The sequence below is a fragment of the Sceloporus occidentalis genome, unplaced genomic scaffold, assembly GCF_023333645.1.
Source record: "Sceloporus occidentalis isolate IW3139 unplaced genomic scaffold, rSceOcc1.0.p SCAF_10, whole genome shotgun sequence".
Lineage (NCBI taxonomy): Eukaryota > Metazoa > Chordata > Lepidosauria > Squamata > Phrynosomatidae > Sceloporus > Sceloporus occidentalis.
In genome coordinates this window covers 9,478,471-9,493,239 of record NW_028316990.1, presented here as the reverse complement: position 1 = coordinate 9,493,239, position 14,769 = coordinate 9,478,471, and the positions used below count along the sequence as shown (strand labels likewise).

At 45.7% G+C, this 14,769-nt stretch overlaps 1 protein-coding gene across 9 annotated transcripts in view; it reads right to left on the bottom strand.

Annotated features, from left to right (window-relative positions):
* LOC149305827 (transcriptional corepressor CBFA2T3-like) overlaps window positions 1–14,769 on the bottom strand; it is a 46,152-nt gene that overhangs the window by 10,318 nt on the left and 21,065 nt on the right. For 5 of the 9 annotated variants that reach the window (XM_089540686.1, XM_089540680.1, XM_089540682.1 and 2 more), the window contains 3 exons: window positions 9,640–9,786; window positions 3,719–3,796; window positions 326–567 (listed from right to left, as the gene is read on the bottom strand). In XM_089540686.1, coding sequence (XP_089396812.1) covers window positions 326–567; window positions 3,719–3,796; window positions 9,640–9,760 — 441 coding nt within the window. In that variant the 5' untranslated portion in view covers window positions 9,761–9,786. The remainder of the gene's footprint in view (window positions 1–325; window positions 568–3,718; window positions 3,797–9,639; window positions 9,787–14,769) is intronic. The other 4 variants (XM_089540683.1, XM_089540684.1, XM_089540687.1 and 1 more) reach the window with 3 other exon arrangements.

Genomic DNA, 14,769 nt, shown 5'->3' with positions numbered 1-14,769 from the left:
TGTCTCCAAGACTATCAGGGCAGTAGCTGCTTTCATACGATCGTCGCATATGGTGGGGATGCGGCCGCAGTCATTTTTGAGTTCCCCCCACCATATGCGGTGACCGCAGATTCTCCAGTCCAGCTCGGATGTTTCAGCACCTGCCCTATAAGACAACCCCCAACTTTTGAGAAGATTTTCCTGGGTTAAAAAGTAGTCTTATACTCCAGAAAATACAGTAGGTTTGCTTTTGGGGGAGTGTTAAATATTTGAAGCCACCAGCGGTTGCAGAATCTGTGGATACGAAGGTCCGACTGTAACTAGGGGAAACTGGGATTGCACTGACCACAAGGCCAAGCACCAAGGTGCGGACGCGCTCCCCGATCTCGGGAGAGATGTCGTTGCCAAACTGCTGCAGTGTGGTGAGGAAACGCTTGAGCTTGCTGAGCTGCCGGGCACCGCAGGCCGGAGGGAGTTGGTGGTTGGAGAGGGAGGCAGTGGAAGAGGTTGCAGGGCCATTGCTGAAGCCATTGGGGGTGGACGGTGCTCCGTTGATCGCTGTCGGAGAGTGGCTGCTTCCATTCATCACTGCAAGGGGAGAACAGAAAGCAAAGAGAGAGGTCAGTAATGGCAGGGCTAAGCCTTCCTTGCCTTCTTTCACCTCTGAGTTAATTGAGTGCAAGCTACTTTTGGACTCAGATGTCATTTGCTAAAATTGGAGAAAGCCAAGGACAATGGGAGAAGAAGGAGAAACCAGGACATTTTAAAAGCAGCTGGGAAAAAATGGGACCGCAGAGGATTAATGTGGACTACTAAACTGGGCCAGATGGAGGGAATACTAAAATTAGCAGGGGTTTTGTGTGCATGTGCATTTTGTAGCATCATAGAAATTCTAGACACTGGGACATTCCTAAGAAAACACAATTTGCCTGGGGGCTTTTGTGTTTCGTCAATATCCCCCAGTTGCATCATGGACAGAAATTGGGAAAGACTACAAGCAGGATGGTCTGGTGTCTGAACCTCCACCGATTCATGTCCAGAATTTGGACATGTCACTTTTTTGGACAGCATATCCCAGAATCTCCAAGACAGCTTGCAGTCCAAAACCCTCTCATTTTTTCCAAATGGTGCATTTCTCGTTTTGCTACTCTTTTTTTATAGCTTGGATATTCCCTTGAAATCTTGAAGTCTATAGCCTGGAGAAGAACTGATGAATGCAAGGGAGCAAACTGCTCCTCCCACGATTCAACTTGATGTAGCTGAATCACTCAAGTGGTAGGCGGCCGCTGGGCTGTGGAAGGAGAAGGCAGTTTGCTATCTACCAGTTGCATCATGGATGGAAACTGGAATGGATTGCAAATCCTCTGGAGTGTGTGTGTGTGAGAACAACCTTACAAACTATTCCGCTGGCTAAATCCAGTCTGCTATCGCTAAGGCAAGTCAGCTCAAAGCAAGGAGGCATGCAATCTCAGGAGAAAACACCTGACTTTAACATTTTAAGGCAGAAAAGACCTGGACTGGTGGTAAGGTTGCTGACAAACAAAAGGTGAGCAGAGTCACAGGGGAGTGAGTGCACAAACTGACCATGGCAACCTTTCCTTGAAGAAACCTTGCCAAGAAAACCCCATGATAGAGTCACCTTAGGGTTGCCATGTGTTGGAAATGACCTGAAGGCACACAACAACAGCAAACTCTATAACAATAATAATAAAAATAAAATATTTATTTATATCCCGCCTCTTCCGTTTGGGGATCGAGGCGAGTAACAACAGAATTTATGCAGTACACAATACAAAAACAATAAAACCCACAAAACCCTGACCCAACCCTCCCTCCCATGCTATAACTGGCATGCCACAGCACACACAGACACACTCTCTCTATATATATAAATGTGTGTGTGTTGTTTTTTCTTTCCCATCCCAAAGTGGTAAACAAGCACTGATAAGCTCTGCCCATGAACCACAAAGCATGTGAGATAAGCATCTTCCCTGGTTGCAAAGACTGTCCTCCCACCCTGCATTTTGCATGCAACTTTTGGCTGGAGCAAAGCAAACTTTTTAAGGCTGTTGAAAAATCCAGTGTGAAAGAGCCTTTGGATGCATACGTATGTAACCATAACTACACTTCTTCCCATCCCGTTGTTCCCATCCAACAGGTGTTGCAGTTTTTCAAATAAGTGAAACCACACAAACCGCTTGCAATAAATTGTTTTTCCTGAGAAATCCTGGAAGCACAGACAACCACAAGCCTCTTCTTCTCCAAAATGAGAAGACAAAGCCTTTGTCTCCAGCATTTTAGGGGACATATATGTGGCCGGCACACCCCAAAGGAGATCCTGTCCCCTTACTTTGGAGAGGAACCTACAAATCCAAGCATCCTTTTGGGGAAGGAAAGTCAAGCTCTCCAAGTTTTCGAGAAGGCCTTGAGACCATGCCAGGCTTTCTCCTCGTGCTTCCTTCCCGTCCTTACCTGCCACTAACCTTTCTCCTTGCTTCGTCCTGGCACTCCCTTTGAAAACTGTGGCCTCTCTCCAGGATTTTGGGCCGTTTCCCCGGGTCTCCTGCTCGCTCTCTCCAGCAGGACAGGGAGACGCTGCTTGCTAAAGAGGTGCCGAAAATAACCGCCTGCCCACAACTGCTTTTATTCCAGTGACAGGTGTGTTACTAAGTTAAACTCACACACTTGTCTCTGACGTTTTGGGGACGGAGGAGGCTGCGCCGTGGTTGTTGGGTCCCCTTCAGCAGAAGGTGGTGGTGGCAGGGAGGGTTGTTTGGGAAAGTGAGGTTGAACCATGGCACCTGGGGAACTAATGCCAATTCAGTTCTGGACCTGTATCACAAAGTGCCATAGGCGATAAGACTGGATGGGCAACTTTATGGGGGTGCAGATGGTTGGACATGTTTGCTCCCTACAGAAGCTCTGCTCTTCACTCCCAAGAGCATACCAACAGAACCAAGCAAAGCATCTGAGGAAGTAGACTGCAGTCTGCAAAAGCTCATGCTGCCAACTCCTTCCTTTCAGTTACTCTCAAAGGTGCTACAAGATCTCTCTACATCTCTGATTCTACAGACTAACATGGCTATATCTTTAAATTCAAGTGAAGCAAAGAATTACAATATTATGCATTCTTTGCACAGATTGCTCCATTAACTCCACTAACTCCATTAACTAGTTTTTGTTGTTGCTGTGTGCTTTCAAGTCATTTCCGACTTATGGCAACCCTAAGGCAAACCTAACATGGGGTTTCCTTGGCAAAATTGGTTCAGAGGGGGTTTGCCTTTGCCTTCCTCTGAGGCTGAGAGAGTGTGACTCACTCAAGGTCACCCAGGGGGTTTCATGCCCAAACAGGGAATCGAACCCTGGTCTCTAGTCATAGTCCAACAGTCAAACCACTATGCCATGCAGACGCTCCCAAGTGCGGAACCCTAAAGCCTAAAGTTGCCTGGAATCCCATACTGGGAGAAAGGCAGGGTATTAAATAAATAAATAGGCTTTTGATACCTTTAAAGCTTGGATGGAAACCCAGAGCAGACTCACTACTGGCACCACCCACCGTAACCAACAGAAGGGCCATTCTGCCATCCCTGGGGTCAATAGTAAAACTAGTGTGGCCCCAGGGATCCCCCTCCTGTCCAGGGAGCAAAGCTGTGCTATCCAGCCTATACATCTCTCTCTCTCTTTCTCTCAATAACTCTCTCTTTCTCTCTCACTGGCAGGTACGTTTCATCTTACTTACAGAGACACACCATGGACCATTTCAAGCAACCATGAAAACGGCCGCGGGGCAGAAACATCGGCAGCCCAGCATCTCGATCTGCAAGCAAAATAAAACATACGCCATCAGGAGAGACCAGAGGCGGCAGGGTACTTTCCCCAGACCCTGAGCAGAGTGGGGCCAAACTGGGCTGGGCTGCCCCACTCTTAGTGGCCAGGGTCTCATCTGCACTGCAGAGTTAATCCAGGTTGACACCATTTTAATTGCCATAGTGCAATGCTATAGCATTCTGGAGTTTGTAGTTCTGGGAGATATGGTGGGGACCCTTGGTATCCACTGGGGTTTGCTTCCAGGACCCCCATAGATACCAATGTCCCATTAAAGACAATGACATAGTAAAATACTGTCTCTTATATAAAATGGCAAAATCAAGGTTTGCTTTTTGGAATGTATATTATTTCTGAATATTTTCAAGATGTGGATGGTTGAATCCATGGATAAGGGATCCATGGATACGGAGGGCCAAGTGTATTTAACCTCCTCTGTCAGAGAGCTCTGGTGCCACAACAAATTACAAATCCCAGGGTACCATAGGATAGAGCTTATGACAGTTAAAGCAGTGTCAAATTGCATTATTTCTGCAGTGCACATTTAACCCAGGTACCTCCTGGTAGGACCCATGTTTAACTATACAGCCTGGGAAGGAAGCTTCATTCCAATATGCAAACGTAGATGCAACATGTTTGTGTGAATATGTGCCTTCAAGTCACCTGTTGGCTTATGGCAACCCCATGGACTTCACAGGGTTTCCTTAGGCAAGGAATACTCAGAGGTAGTTCTGCCAGTTCCTCCCTCTTAAATATAGCTAACAACACCTAATATTCCTTGGTGGGCCTCACAACCAAGTACTAACCAGAGCTGTCCCTGGTTAGCTTCCAAGATCAGACAAGAATTACAGTATTTAAACCCAACTTCACATGACTCCTGAAAAAAAATGTAGGCCTAATTCTTTATTAATCTCAACAACTGACTGAGCTGGATGTAGAAATACTAGAAATTTGGGGACTGAAGGACAATTTCATTGACAAATTCTTGGTCAATGCCCTCATAATGCCTCCCTTCCCATAGCCCTCCCCTTGCATATCTGCATGGAGATTGCCAAAAAGACCTACCATTGCTGTTTGTTCCTCGGTCCACAATCCTGAGCCTTTGCCACCCCAATGCCAGGTGGTTATTAAAGCCATCGGTTTAGGCTGAGCATCTTAGCTGGGCTCTTAGGGCAACAGTGCCAGCTGTTTGCTAATATCCACTCGAATTAAGTGTAAAAGTCACGGCTTCCAATCCGCTCCTTTTCCGATCCTCTAAGCGCTTTAAATGCTTCCACGCAGAAGAAACAGCAGGAGGGGGGCTAGGCTTGGTGCCGGTCCTTCCAAGCAAGGCTGGGGGGCATGCATGGCAAGTCCCCCCTTTCCAGAAAGCCACGAATCAGCTGCATTTGCAGCAAAGACACCACAACGAAAGGCAAACCCCACCAGATTGCAAGAGTTGGATCTCCTTTCCAATTAGAGAACATTTGGTTCCTAAAAGGCAAGTTAGAGCTGATTTACGAGAGATATGCCACTCATAATCTAGGAGTGGCAGAAGTGGTAGGACAAGAATTAGGATGAAGAGAGTAGAAGGGGAACATGCAACATCACATCCTGATGGATAATACAGTGATGGAAGAAGGATTCCTTGAAGCTTGAAGATTGGAAGGCCAAGGGTGCATCTACACTGTAGAAGTAATGCACTTTGATACCCCTTTAATTGCCACAACTCCATCCTATAGGACCCTGGGGTTTGTGGTTTGGTAAGTCACCTGAACATTTTTGGCAGACAAGGCTAAAGATCTTGTAAAACTGCAAATCTCAGGATTCTACAGTGGTGTCAAATGGCCTTAAGTGGGCCCTTGGTATCAAGTGGGGTTTGGTTCCAGGACGCCCTGTGGATACCAAAATCCATGGATGCGCAAGTCCCATTATATACAATGGGGTATTATTATTATTATTATTATTATTATTATTATTATTATTACTACTACTACTACTACTACTATGGGACCTTGGTATCTGCTGGAGTTTGGTTCCAGGATCTCCTGTGGATACAAAAATCTATGGAGTCCCATTATACACAGTCCTATACTATTATTATTACAGTTGGTCCTTGGTAATGTTATTTTCTGCACAGAAATGTTGTTGTTGTTTGGATAGAAAACATTATCTAGGAAACTTGTTTTCTGTGCAGAAATGTTGTTTTCTTCACAGGATATGCTGGCAGGACTTTTTGTGCAGGGAAGTTTTTATCTCAATTAGAAATGTTATTTCTCTGTGCAGGAAATGCAACAATTTTCTCCACACACACAAACAAAATCCCTGTCTATTTTTCATGAAGAATAAATCCTGAGCTGCAAAAATTCTCACTCTTCTAGGATGCTCCCCATGAGGTTTCCCGACATTTGGAATAAAAAGACAGAGTTTGGCCATCTTCCAGATATTTTCAATTGTTCTTTCCACTCCCAGCTTTATTTTCCGTGCTTTTCTGGCCTTCCCTTCAAACAGTTTTTCCCCCCTTATGAAACACTCTCATTTTGCAAGGCTGGTAAAGCAAAGGAGACTAGAGACCTTGCAAGCAGAGTGATTTATGGGAAATACATGCATTTCTTTTCACACCATTTATTTTGGAGTTGCTTTGGGGCACAAGAGCCCAGGGGTGGGTTGGATGAGCATGGAAAGGTTCTGCAGAAATGGCAAAGCCCAGCTCATTATTACTCAGAAAAGGGATGTCAAATCCTACGGCCGATTTTCTATGGCATGAATCACGCAGAGATGCAACTGGGGGATACCTGGATTTCGCAGTGCAGCTGCTCAGTTTAGAAAAAAATACTGCGATAGGTTGTATTTAAGGTTGCCATAAGTCGAAAACGACTTGAAGGTGCATAATAACAGCAGCAGCAGCAGCAGCAGCAGCAGCAGCAGCAGCAGCAGCAGCAGCAGCAGCAGCAGCAGCGTATACTGAAGTCTGTTATGTGCACTATTTCATCTCTTTCCAGAACTTGGCAAAGCTACTTTTTAAACTCCAACTCCAACTCTATGAGTCGATTATTCTAAGGGAATTCAAAGCCCCAGCCTGGATGGCAATTATAGTTATTGCTGGTATTGAAGGCTGCTACATTTCCTAAACCATAGCTTAGAAAACTTACTTTTGGAGTATGACTCCCATAATCCCCCAGACATCATAGAAATGGTAGTTATGGTGCCACTGAAATTTGTCACATTCTTTAGCTCAACAGCCAGTGCAGTTCAGAAAACCTAATTCTGGGTGACATTTCCCAGAATCCCCCCAAGCCAGCATATACCTAAGACTCTTAAATTCCATGACTGAGCCCCCGTCAGAACTTAGAAAAGTGTGTGTGTGTACATACATACATACATACATATATATCAATCAACAGCTACTAGGATTGCCAGCCAACATGGCAAGTGCTCGTGCTTGCAAGTGAATTCTGGGAGCTGTAGTCCCCCAATAGGAAGATCTCCCAACCCCCACCCCACCAAAGCTTTGCTTCACAGCTTTGATTTCAAACAGATTCAACTATGGAAGGATTGCTTTTCCAGGGCCACAACTCATGTGACATTGCCATTCCTTTGAGCACATTTTTCTTTTATGATGAAATATATAGGCTGCACACTGGCACACATTTGAGTTGAGAAGCCCAGGTTGTAACAAGGTTTGGGCCATGGCCCGCCTCTCATTTTTAGAAATTAATCCTAAACTGCAGTTGTCGATTTCATGGTCAGTTTGGAAAAGCACGCACACAAACACCCTTCGCCTAGCTGCCAGGGTCGAGCTGTCCTCCTGCTTTTCTCTCTGCGATCTGCCTCCTAGCAGCGATTTCCAGCCTTGCTCTCAAAACAGCTTGAGCTGAGAGGGAGAAAGAGAGAGCTGGCATCCGCAGAAGCAAGCTCTTCCCACGGCCGTTCGTCGGAGAAGGAGAACAGGGGGAGGTTATTGCTTTCCTGGCACTCCAAATGGGATGCCATATGGCACTGCCATTCGTTCGAAAGCAGAAGCAGCGGCAGCAGGAGGAAGAGGCGAGGAGCGACACAAGTGGAGGTGGACGTCATCCAAGCCCACCCAGCCTGGCATTTGAAGCAGCTCCAGGTCTAGGGAGAACCGGAACCATCACAGCATGGACGTGGGTGGCATGGCATCAGGGGCGGGTGTGCCGGCACAGCTCAGGTTGTGGATAAATCTGGGAACCAGGTCTGGTTACAGAACCTGCGCAGGACTCTAAGGACATGCAGTGTTTCGGTCACATCATCCTCCCAGGAATGCTGAGAAACAGCCTGCTCAAGAACACCAGGACCACAACCCTACCTAATATATGTCTGGGAATCTGCACGCTAACTGTGCAAATGCCACCCGACTGAACCAAAGACACCCAATGTGCAACCAAATGCTCACACATATATCTATGTGCCATGTACATCCTTGTGCATTTATGCACAGTGTGTACCTCCATGGAGCAATGGTGTCACGTGTGGCGTTCTGCTTCTGCAAGCTTGAACTGGGCAGAGGCCAGGGTCTAACTTGAATGCGTAAATGAATGCCCATGTGCCTGTGCATCTGCATGAGTATATGCACATCTCTGTATGCATGCATATTTGCATAAGCATGCACATCCCTATGTGCATGCACACAACCACATGCACTGATGTGTGCACTGGACTGCAGATCGGTACCATGGGCATAAATCCATTTATGCAAGCTGGAACTGAATGCAGGTATTCTGTATCAGACCAAAATGTCCAGCTATTCCTGCAGGGGAAGTTACACATGTGTAATACGCCAACAGGATTCCAGCCAAGAACAATCAGACTCACAGCCATTCTAGTCTGGCATTCCATTGCCACCATGGCCAACCACTGGAAGGATCTGAATGCAACTTCAAATTCTGTTGTAACCACTAATATAAACAGCCTCTGATCCTGGTGCCTAGCCAAACTGACTAGTAGCCACAGATGGTCCACTTTCCATGAATTTATCCCATCCTCTTGTGAAGCCATTTCTTTTTTCCTAGGCTTCACCCCCATCCCACAATCCCTGCTGCAGAGGTCATTGTGAAATGGATCTGTTTCAGTTCAGGTAGTCGCCCAGAGTCAATGGAGGGCAGAAAAAGGACCCAAGCCAAACTGAAAGGTTGCGAGATATTGCTAAGATGTTCAGAAGCCCTGGCAAAACTTGGGTGCCAGCTATGCTGGTCAGAAACCCCTTTTCATCAGAGTTTGGAAAAAAGAGAAATGCTTTTTTGGACTGCGGTGCCTAGAACCTCCTTGCCAGCAGGGGTCTTGGCCATGGTAATCCAAAAATTGTCCTCCTCCTTACTTTTCTCAGCTGAGAGCAATAGCCCCTCCTTTGCAAATTCTGAATGTAGTAAATATATATGTATATATATTAACATCCTCAAGCTGTTTTTTTTCCTGCCTGGCTTTTGCAAGTCCTGCTTCTCTTTCCTTCTCAACTTCATTATGGCAAAACCACTATTCTTGCCCCAGATGACCCTACAAAGGTTGGCATTCCTTTAACCAAACTGTACAGCAGATTCAAACAAGTTCTTTCAGCTCAAGGCACTCCACTGCACTTTAGCTTTGCCCAATTAGTCCCAGCAAACTCCAATTGATAGGGATGGCTCTGCACCCAAAGCAAGGTGCCATGGTGGTGTTCACACTCAGCATGTTGCTGCATTGCACAGTGGAAAGGGATACAAGCAGAAAGGTCCTTGATCCAGAGCAAGCCTTCCAAGGAAGGGAGGGAGGTCACTGTATGTCACCTTCTATCCTTGCCCCAGTTCCTTGCTGGCTTTGGTACCCATCCCTATGTTTGATGGGAACATGGTTACTCACTGGGGTTTGGTGTAAAGGTGGGATGTCGTGTCGCTCCCTGCGTGGCAGCTGGCGAAGGCGGTGGCATGTTGGGTGGCGTGGACCGGGACGGCGTCTTCACGTCAGCTGGTGAGTCTGGCATTGTTGCTGCCTTATTCTCTGTACTACCTGCAAAGCGGGAAGAAAGGCACAGAGAAAGGAAGGAGGAAAGAAAGAAAGGGAGGGAGGAAAGCAAGATCAGGACAAAGAGGTAGCACAAGGCACTATCTAGCCAGGGAGATGGGGAAAATAATATGCATACATTGCTATTCCTCTGTTCTGACGCCAGCAACTAATACTTAGTGCTATACTTCCTCTGAGACTGGAGGTTCCAAACAGGGATCTGTAAGTAATCTCTAACAAGCAATATCAACATGTCTTCTCTCACTTAGCTTCAAACCCAGCCTGATCTTGGATGAAGTCAGAAACCATGATTTTTACCTAGACTCCTCAGAATTGCTAGCATTCTGAGTGGACTTTCTCTGCATTTCCCCCTATGATCTGAACTTCTGGCCTCTGTATTGGTAATATATAGTTCCCATCCTTGTAATGTCTATCCCATTTAACCTACCTTTAATTCATTAGCTTTTGTATGAGTGTGTGAACATTGCAACCCTTTTACTGTCTTAATAAAGCTACATTTTAATCTTGCATTCTGGAATCTGGTTTCTCAGAACCAATAAACGCAGGCAAAAGATCCTTAATTTTTAAAGTTACCAAAAAGCCTCCTTGCTGCTCCCTTGAGTTAATCAATTAATTCAAAATTAATTTGTAGCAATTTAGGTAACACATCACTGTTTGTGGGGTGTTGCCATGGAGTGATACAAGGATGGGGTGAGAGGGGCAAGGAGTGTGTGTGTCTGGATGCCAAAGGGCATTCTGTCGACTGATGCAGCTGCCCAATCTTTGCAGAGGCACCTGCCACTGAGTTTCCAGGCCGCTAAGTTTCTCTCCTTCCCTGCTCCATCGGAGAGGATACATATGAGTTTGACGGATGGACGCCAGTGCGCTTGCAGCTGTGGCGCTCCATAACCGAGCCTCGCGGGGCAGCCATGCCGTGCCAAGACCCTGACGCAAACCAAAGAAGGAAAGCATCCCCCCTTTGCTGCTCCTGTTTGGGGTCACCCAGCATCTCCTCACAGTGACACCGCCTTTGTAAGATCAGCTGAGCTTTGAAGCAGACGGGCGCTGCTGATAAAACTCTAATCTGTGGCACATTCCTAATCTGCTGCAACTGTTGCACGATTAATTGAACCTCACAGAGGAGGGAGAAAGAGAGAATGGACACAATCCAAGCTAAATAAAGCTGCCCAAATGAGATATTATTGGGGTTTGCAAAGACCTAACACTGAACTGAGTAGAAGCGCGCATAGAAAAAGGCTCTCTTGCCACAGAGGTTGGATGCTGAAATTCTTCAGAGAGGGATGGAGGGGTTGTAAAGCCGAGCATCAAAAGAGCACCCAAAAGTTTTGACACAGAGGGGGCACATGAATATAGAATGGTATAGTTAAATGGTGTCCCTTATGGCAAGCACCAAGATATGCTTTTGGGAATTAAAAAACTATATCAAGCCATGGTTGAATTTGGGAATTAAAAAACTATATCAAGCCATGGCTGAATTTGTAGGTGCAGAATCCATGGACATGGAGGGCAGACTGTTGGGACGGAGGGGGCAGGAAATGGTTCATTGGAATCTGCTGGTAACTTTAAAGTCTAGCAATCTTATTCATTTGAATGTAAGGGGATCTTAAATGCCTGCAGGTTTTTGTGGGGTGGGAGAGGATATCTGTCACTCCAGCATGTAAGTAAAAAGCAGCAGACCATGGGCAAAGTTATTTTCTCAGACTGCAGCTCCCAGAAATCCCCCAGACAGAACTATTCTGAGTTCTGTCATACCTGCAATATCTCCCTCCCAGTCATGACACACGTTGGTAGCAATCCTGCTGGTGACTTACACAAGTGTAAGATCCCTTATGGAAGCAATTGGACATTTTGACCTGATACAGGATGCCTGCATTCAGTTCAAGGTTGCACAAAATGAGTTATGCACATGGTGCCACTCTGCAGTCCAATGCACACATCAATGCACATGGTAGAATTCAAAGATATAGCTGTAGTAATCTATAAAATCAGTATGTAGAGAGATCTTGTAGCACCTTTGAGACTAACTGAAAGAAAGAAGTTGGCATCATGAGCTTTTGTAGGTAGACTAGTCTACTTCCTCCAATGCATCTGAAGAAGCAGCCTTAGGTTTATGAAAGCTCATGCTGCCAACTTCTTTCTTTCAGTTAGTCTCAAAGGTGCTACAAGATCTCACTACATATCAATGCACATGGTGATGTTCATGCAGATGTGCATGCACACAGCAGATATCCAACATTGCCATTCAACCAAAGGGCTGCATTGCACAATCAATGCAAACTACTACATGCAGAGATTTATGTGGTACAACCCCAATGTAAGGTCTTGGTCAAAGATCAATGCCATATTATTTGCCCATAAGTGATGCCAAGAGCAAAGTGAAAGCTCCAGGCACAGCTTTGAGATGCCAAGTCAGATGACAGAAGATGTGGCCCTCAGCTGGCCTTTGGGAAGGCCCCTTGCCAGTCCCAGATTCCTTGGAGAGCAAAGACATGTCACTCCAGGAATGCAAAAGAAAAAGAAAATCAGATGCCCTCTGTTCCTGGCAATGTGCTCAGGTTCCCAAGCTGACAGATGCCTTTCCATGGAGGCTGTGAGGGCTCTTTTCCAATCTTTTCTCCCCTTTCCAAAGAACGACACTTTGTGGAGGGACCTCTGGCAGGCTACCATCCTTGGAAGCATGTCTTTTGCCCCAGCAAAGGCAGCCTGCCTGCCTCCCCCTCGCCATTCCCAGCATGCAGCCATTGAGTTTGGGCCAAGAATTACAAGGCAGCCAGAAAGCCCTGCCGGTGATAAATCAACTCCTGAGGCAGGTCTGGCTGAGGATGAGGAGAAGGAGCACAGACTCCCCAGTTGACCCAGACTTGTGGAGTCCTCTTGGCTCCGAAGCCCTTCCTGGCATGGCAAAAGCACAGCAGCCCTGTCCTCTCCGATGCCCCTGGGATACATAAGGCAGCATCCAGTTGGTGTCCTAGCATGGGTAAGCTCCCCTTGGCAAATGGTGAGACATGTTTTGTCAAATGCACCAATTAAAAACTATTATGCTCAACCTTTCCCTTAAATTTCAGGCTATTGTTAGTCAAAAGTACCAGTTAGTCAACAACAGGGTTAGGCCTGCTCTGGTAATGCTCAATCTGCTTTTCTTTGAGATTCCCAAATGCTTTAATAACTCTGCAGCTTCCATGATCTTCCTTGATTCAGAATGCATTTCCTTTAGCAAGGTTCCCGCTTATTTTGTCCTTATGGTCAACCTCTGGTGACCATAGGCAAGTCCTCTCAGCCTCAGGGCAAAGCAATGGCAAACCGTCTCTGAACAAATCCTGCCAAGAAAACCCCATGATAGGTTTGCCTTAGGGTCACCATAAGTCAGAAACAACATGAAGGCCCACAACAACAACCTTACTTTGCCTTTATGGTCAACCTCTGACCTTTTCCTTCCATATGTGCCATGATTTTTGCTCACTCTGTTCCAATGTCCATTACTCCATCCATTGAACTTAAAAAGCTGAACCAAGCAGGGCCAGCCATATATTTTGGAATTGTTTCTGAGAGCAGATTTGGGGTCCCACAAAAAGACAACAATGTTTAGCTGTGTAATTTCTGTTGCGTTGTCATTTTCAAACATTTGGAGAGGAGCTTATGGGATTTCCCCCCTTGGCCTCTTGTGCCAATTCACTTTAGCTGGCTTTTGCATTTTGGCTCCAGAGGATGAGCAGCTGGACACCATTTGCTGCTCTGCCTCAGGCAGCAGAAAGTCTTGGGTCAGCTTTGGAGCCAGTGGTTCAACCCCAGAACCCATCTGCAGTCTGGAGCAAATACAAAGTGATTATGGACAGCTTCTGATCATCTGCAGAATAATTTTCTGTTGTGAAGGTGGATATTGAGCCAAGGAAGTAGAGTTTCTCAAGGGGAGAGAAGGGCTGTGAATCTCTCTGCCTTTGCTTTTTTAAAGATTGCAGTTTGGTCCTGATTGTATTTACTTTTATGGCCCAGTTTGCACATTACGTATGATCAAACCTGAATTAGTTATCCAGTGCACAACCCAAATAAGTGCCATTCCTCTGACTGACACTGCGTCTACATTGCAGAATTAATGCAGTTTAACTGGCATGGCTCAAATGCTATGGAATTCTGGGTTATGTAGTTTTGTGAGCTATTTACGCATCTTGGTCAGAGAGCTCTGGTATCAACAAACTACAAATCCCAGGATCCCATAGGATGGCGCCGTAGCGGTTAAAGCAGTATCAAACTACATCCATTCTGCAGTGTGGCAACAGCCAAGATTGCTGCGGCACCAGAGCTCTCTGAGAGAGAAAATAAATACCTCACAAAATTATGAATTCCATTATTTCATAGCATGAAGCCATGGCAATCAAAGTGGCATCAATGCATTAATTCTGCAATATATATGCTGCCCTTTCAAAGTTTTGATTAAAACCCAGAATCACTGAAACAAAAGGGACAGGCCCTCACTTCTTACATTCTGAGATGCAAAATTTGCACAAAATAACTTTTGGGGACTACCGCTCCCATAAACCCAATGGCTGGGGCTTCTGGATCTTGTAGTCCCAGGGAGTAACTTTCCTAAGCCCTGCTAGGATGATCCCATTGCTTCTAAATATTCAGGCTGCCATGTTGGTGCTTGACACATTTCGGTGTTCGGCTTTAAACAGACAAACACCTAAAGACAGAAGGTGTTAAAAAAACCCGTTACATGGATCAGCAGTGTTTTTGTTGTGCAATAAATAATTTTCATCACTTCCTCTGACTGAATAATAAAAACAAAGACTGTCTTGAAAGACCTGTTTCTGTAACATTTTTAAAATGCTGAAAATGAACATAAATATCATTGCAACTGAACAGAGCTTTTGAAACTACAAATTTCAAGATCCTTTCTCCTTCCCAGCCAGTGTGGCCAGAGGTAGGTTTGGGACTGTAGTCCAAAATATGTAACTTTTCCAAGCTTTGGAA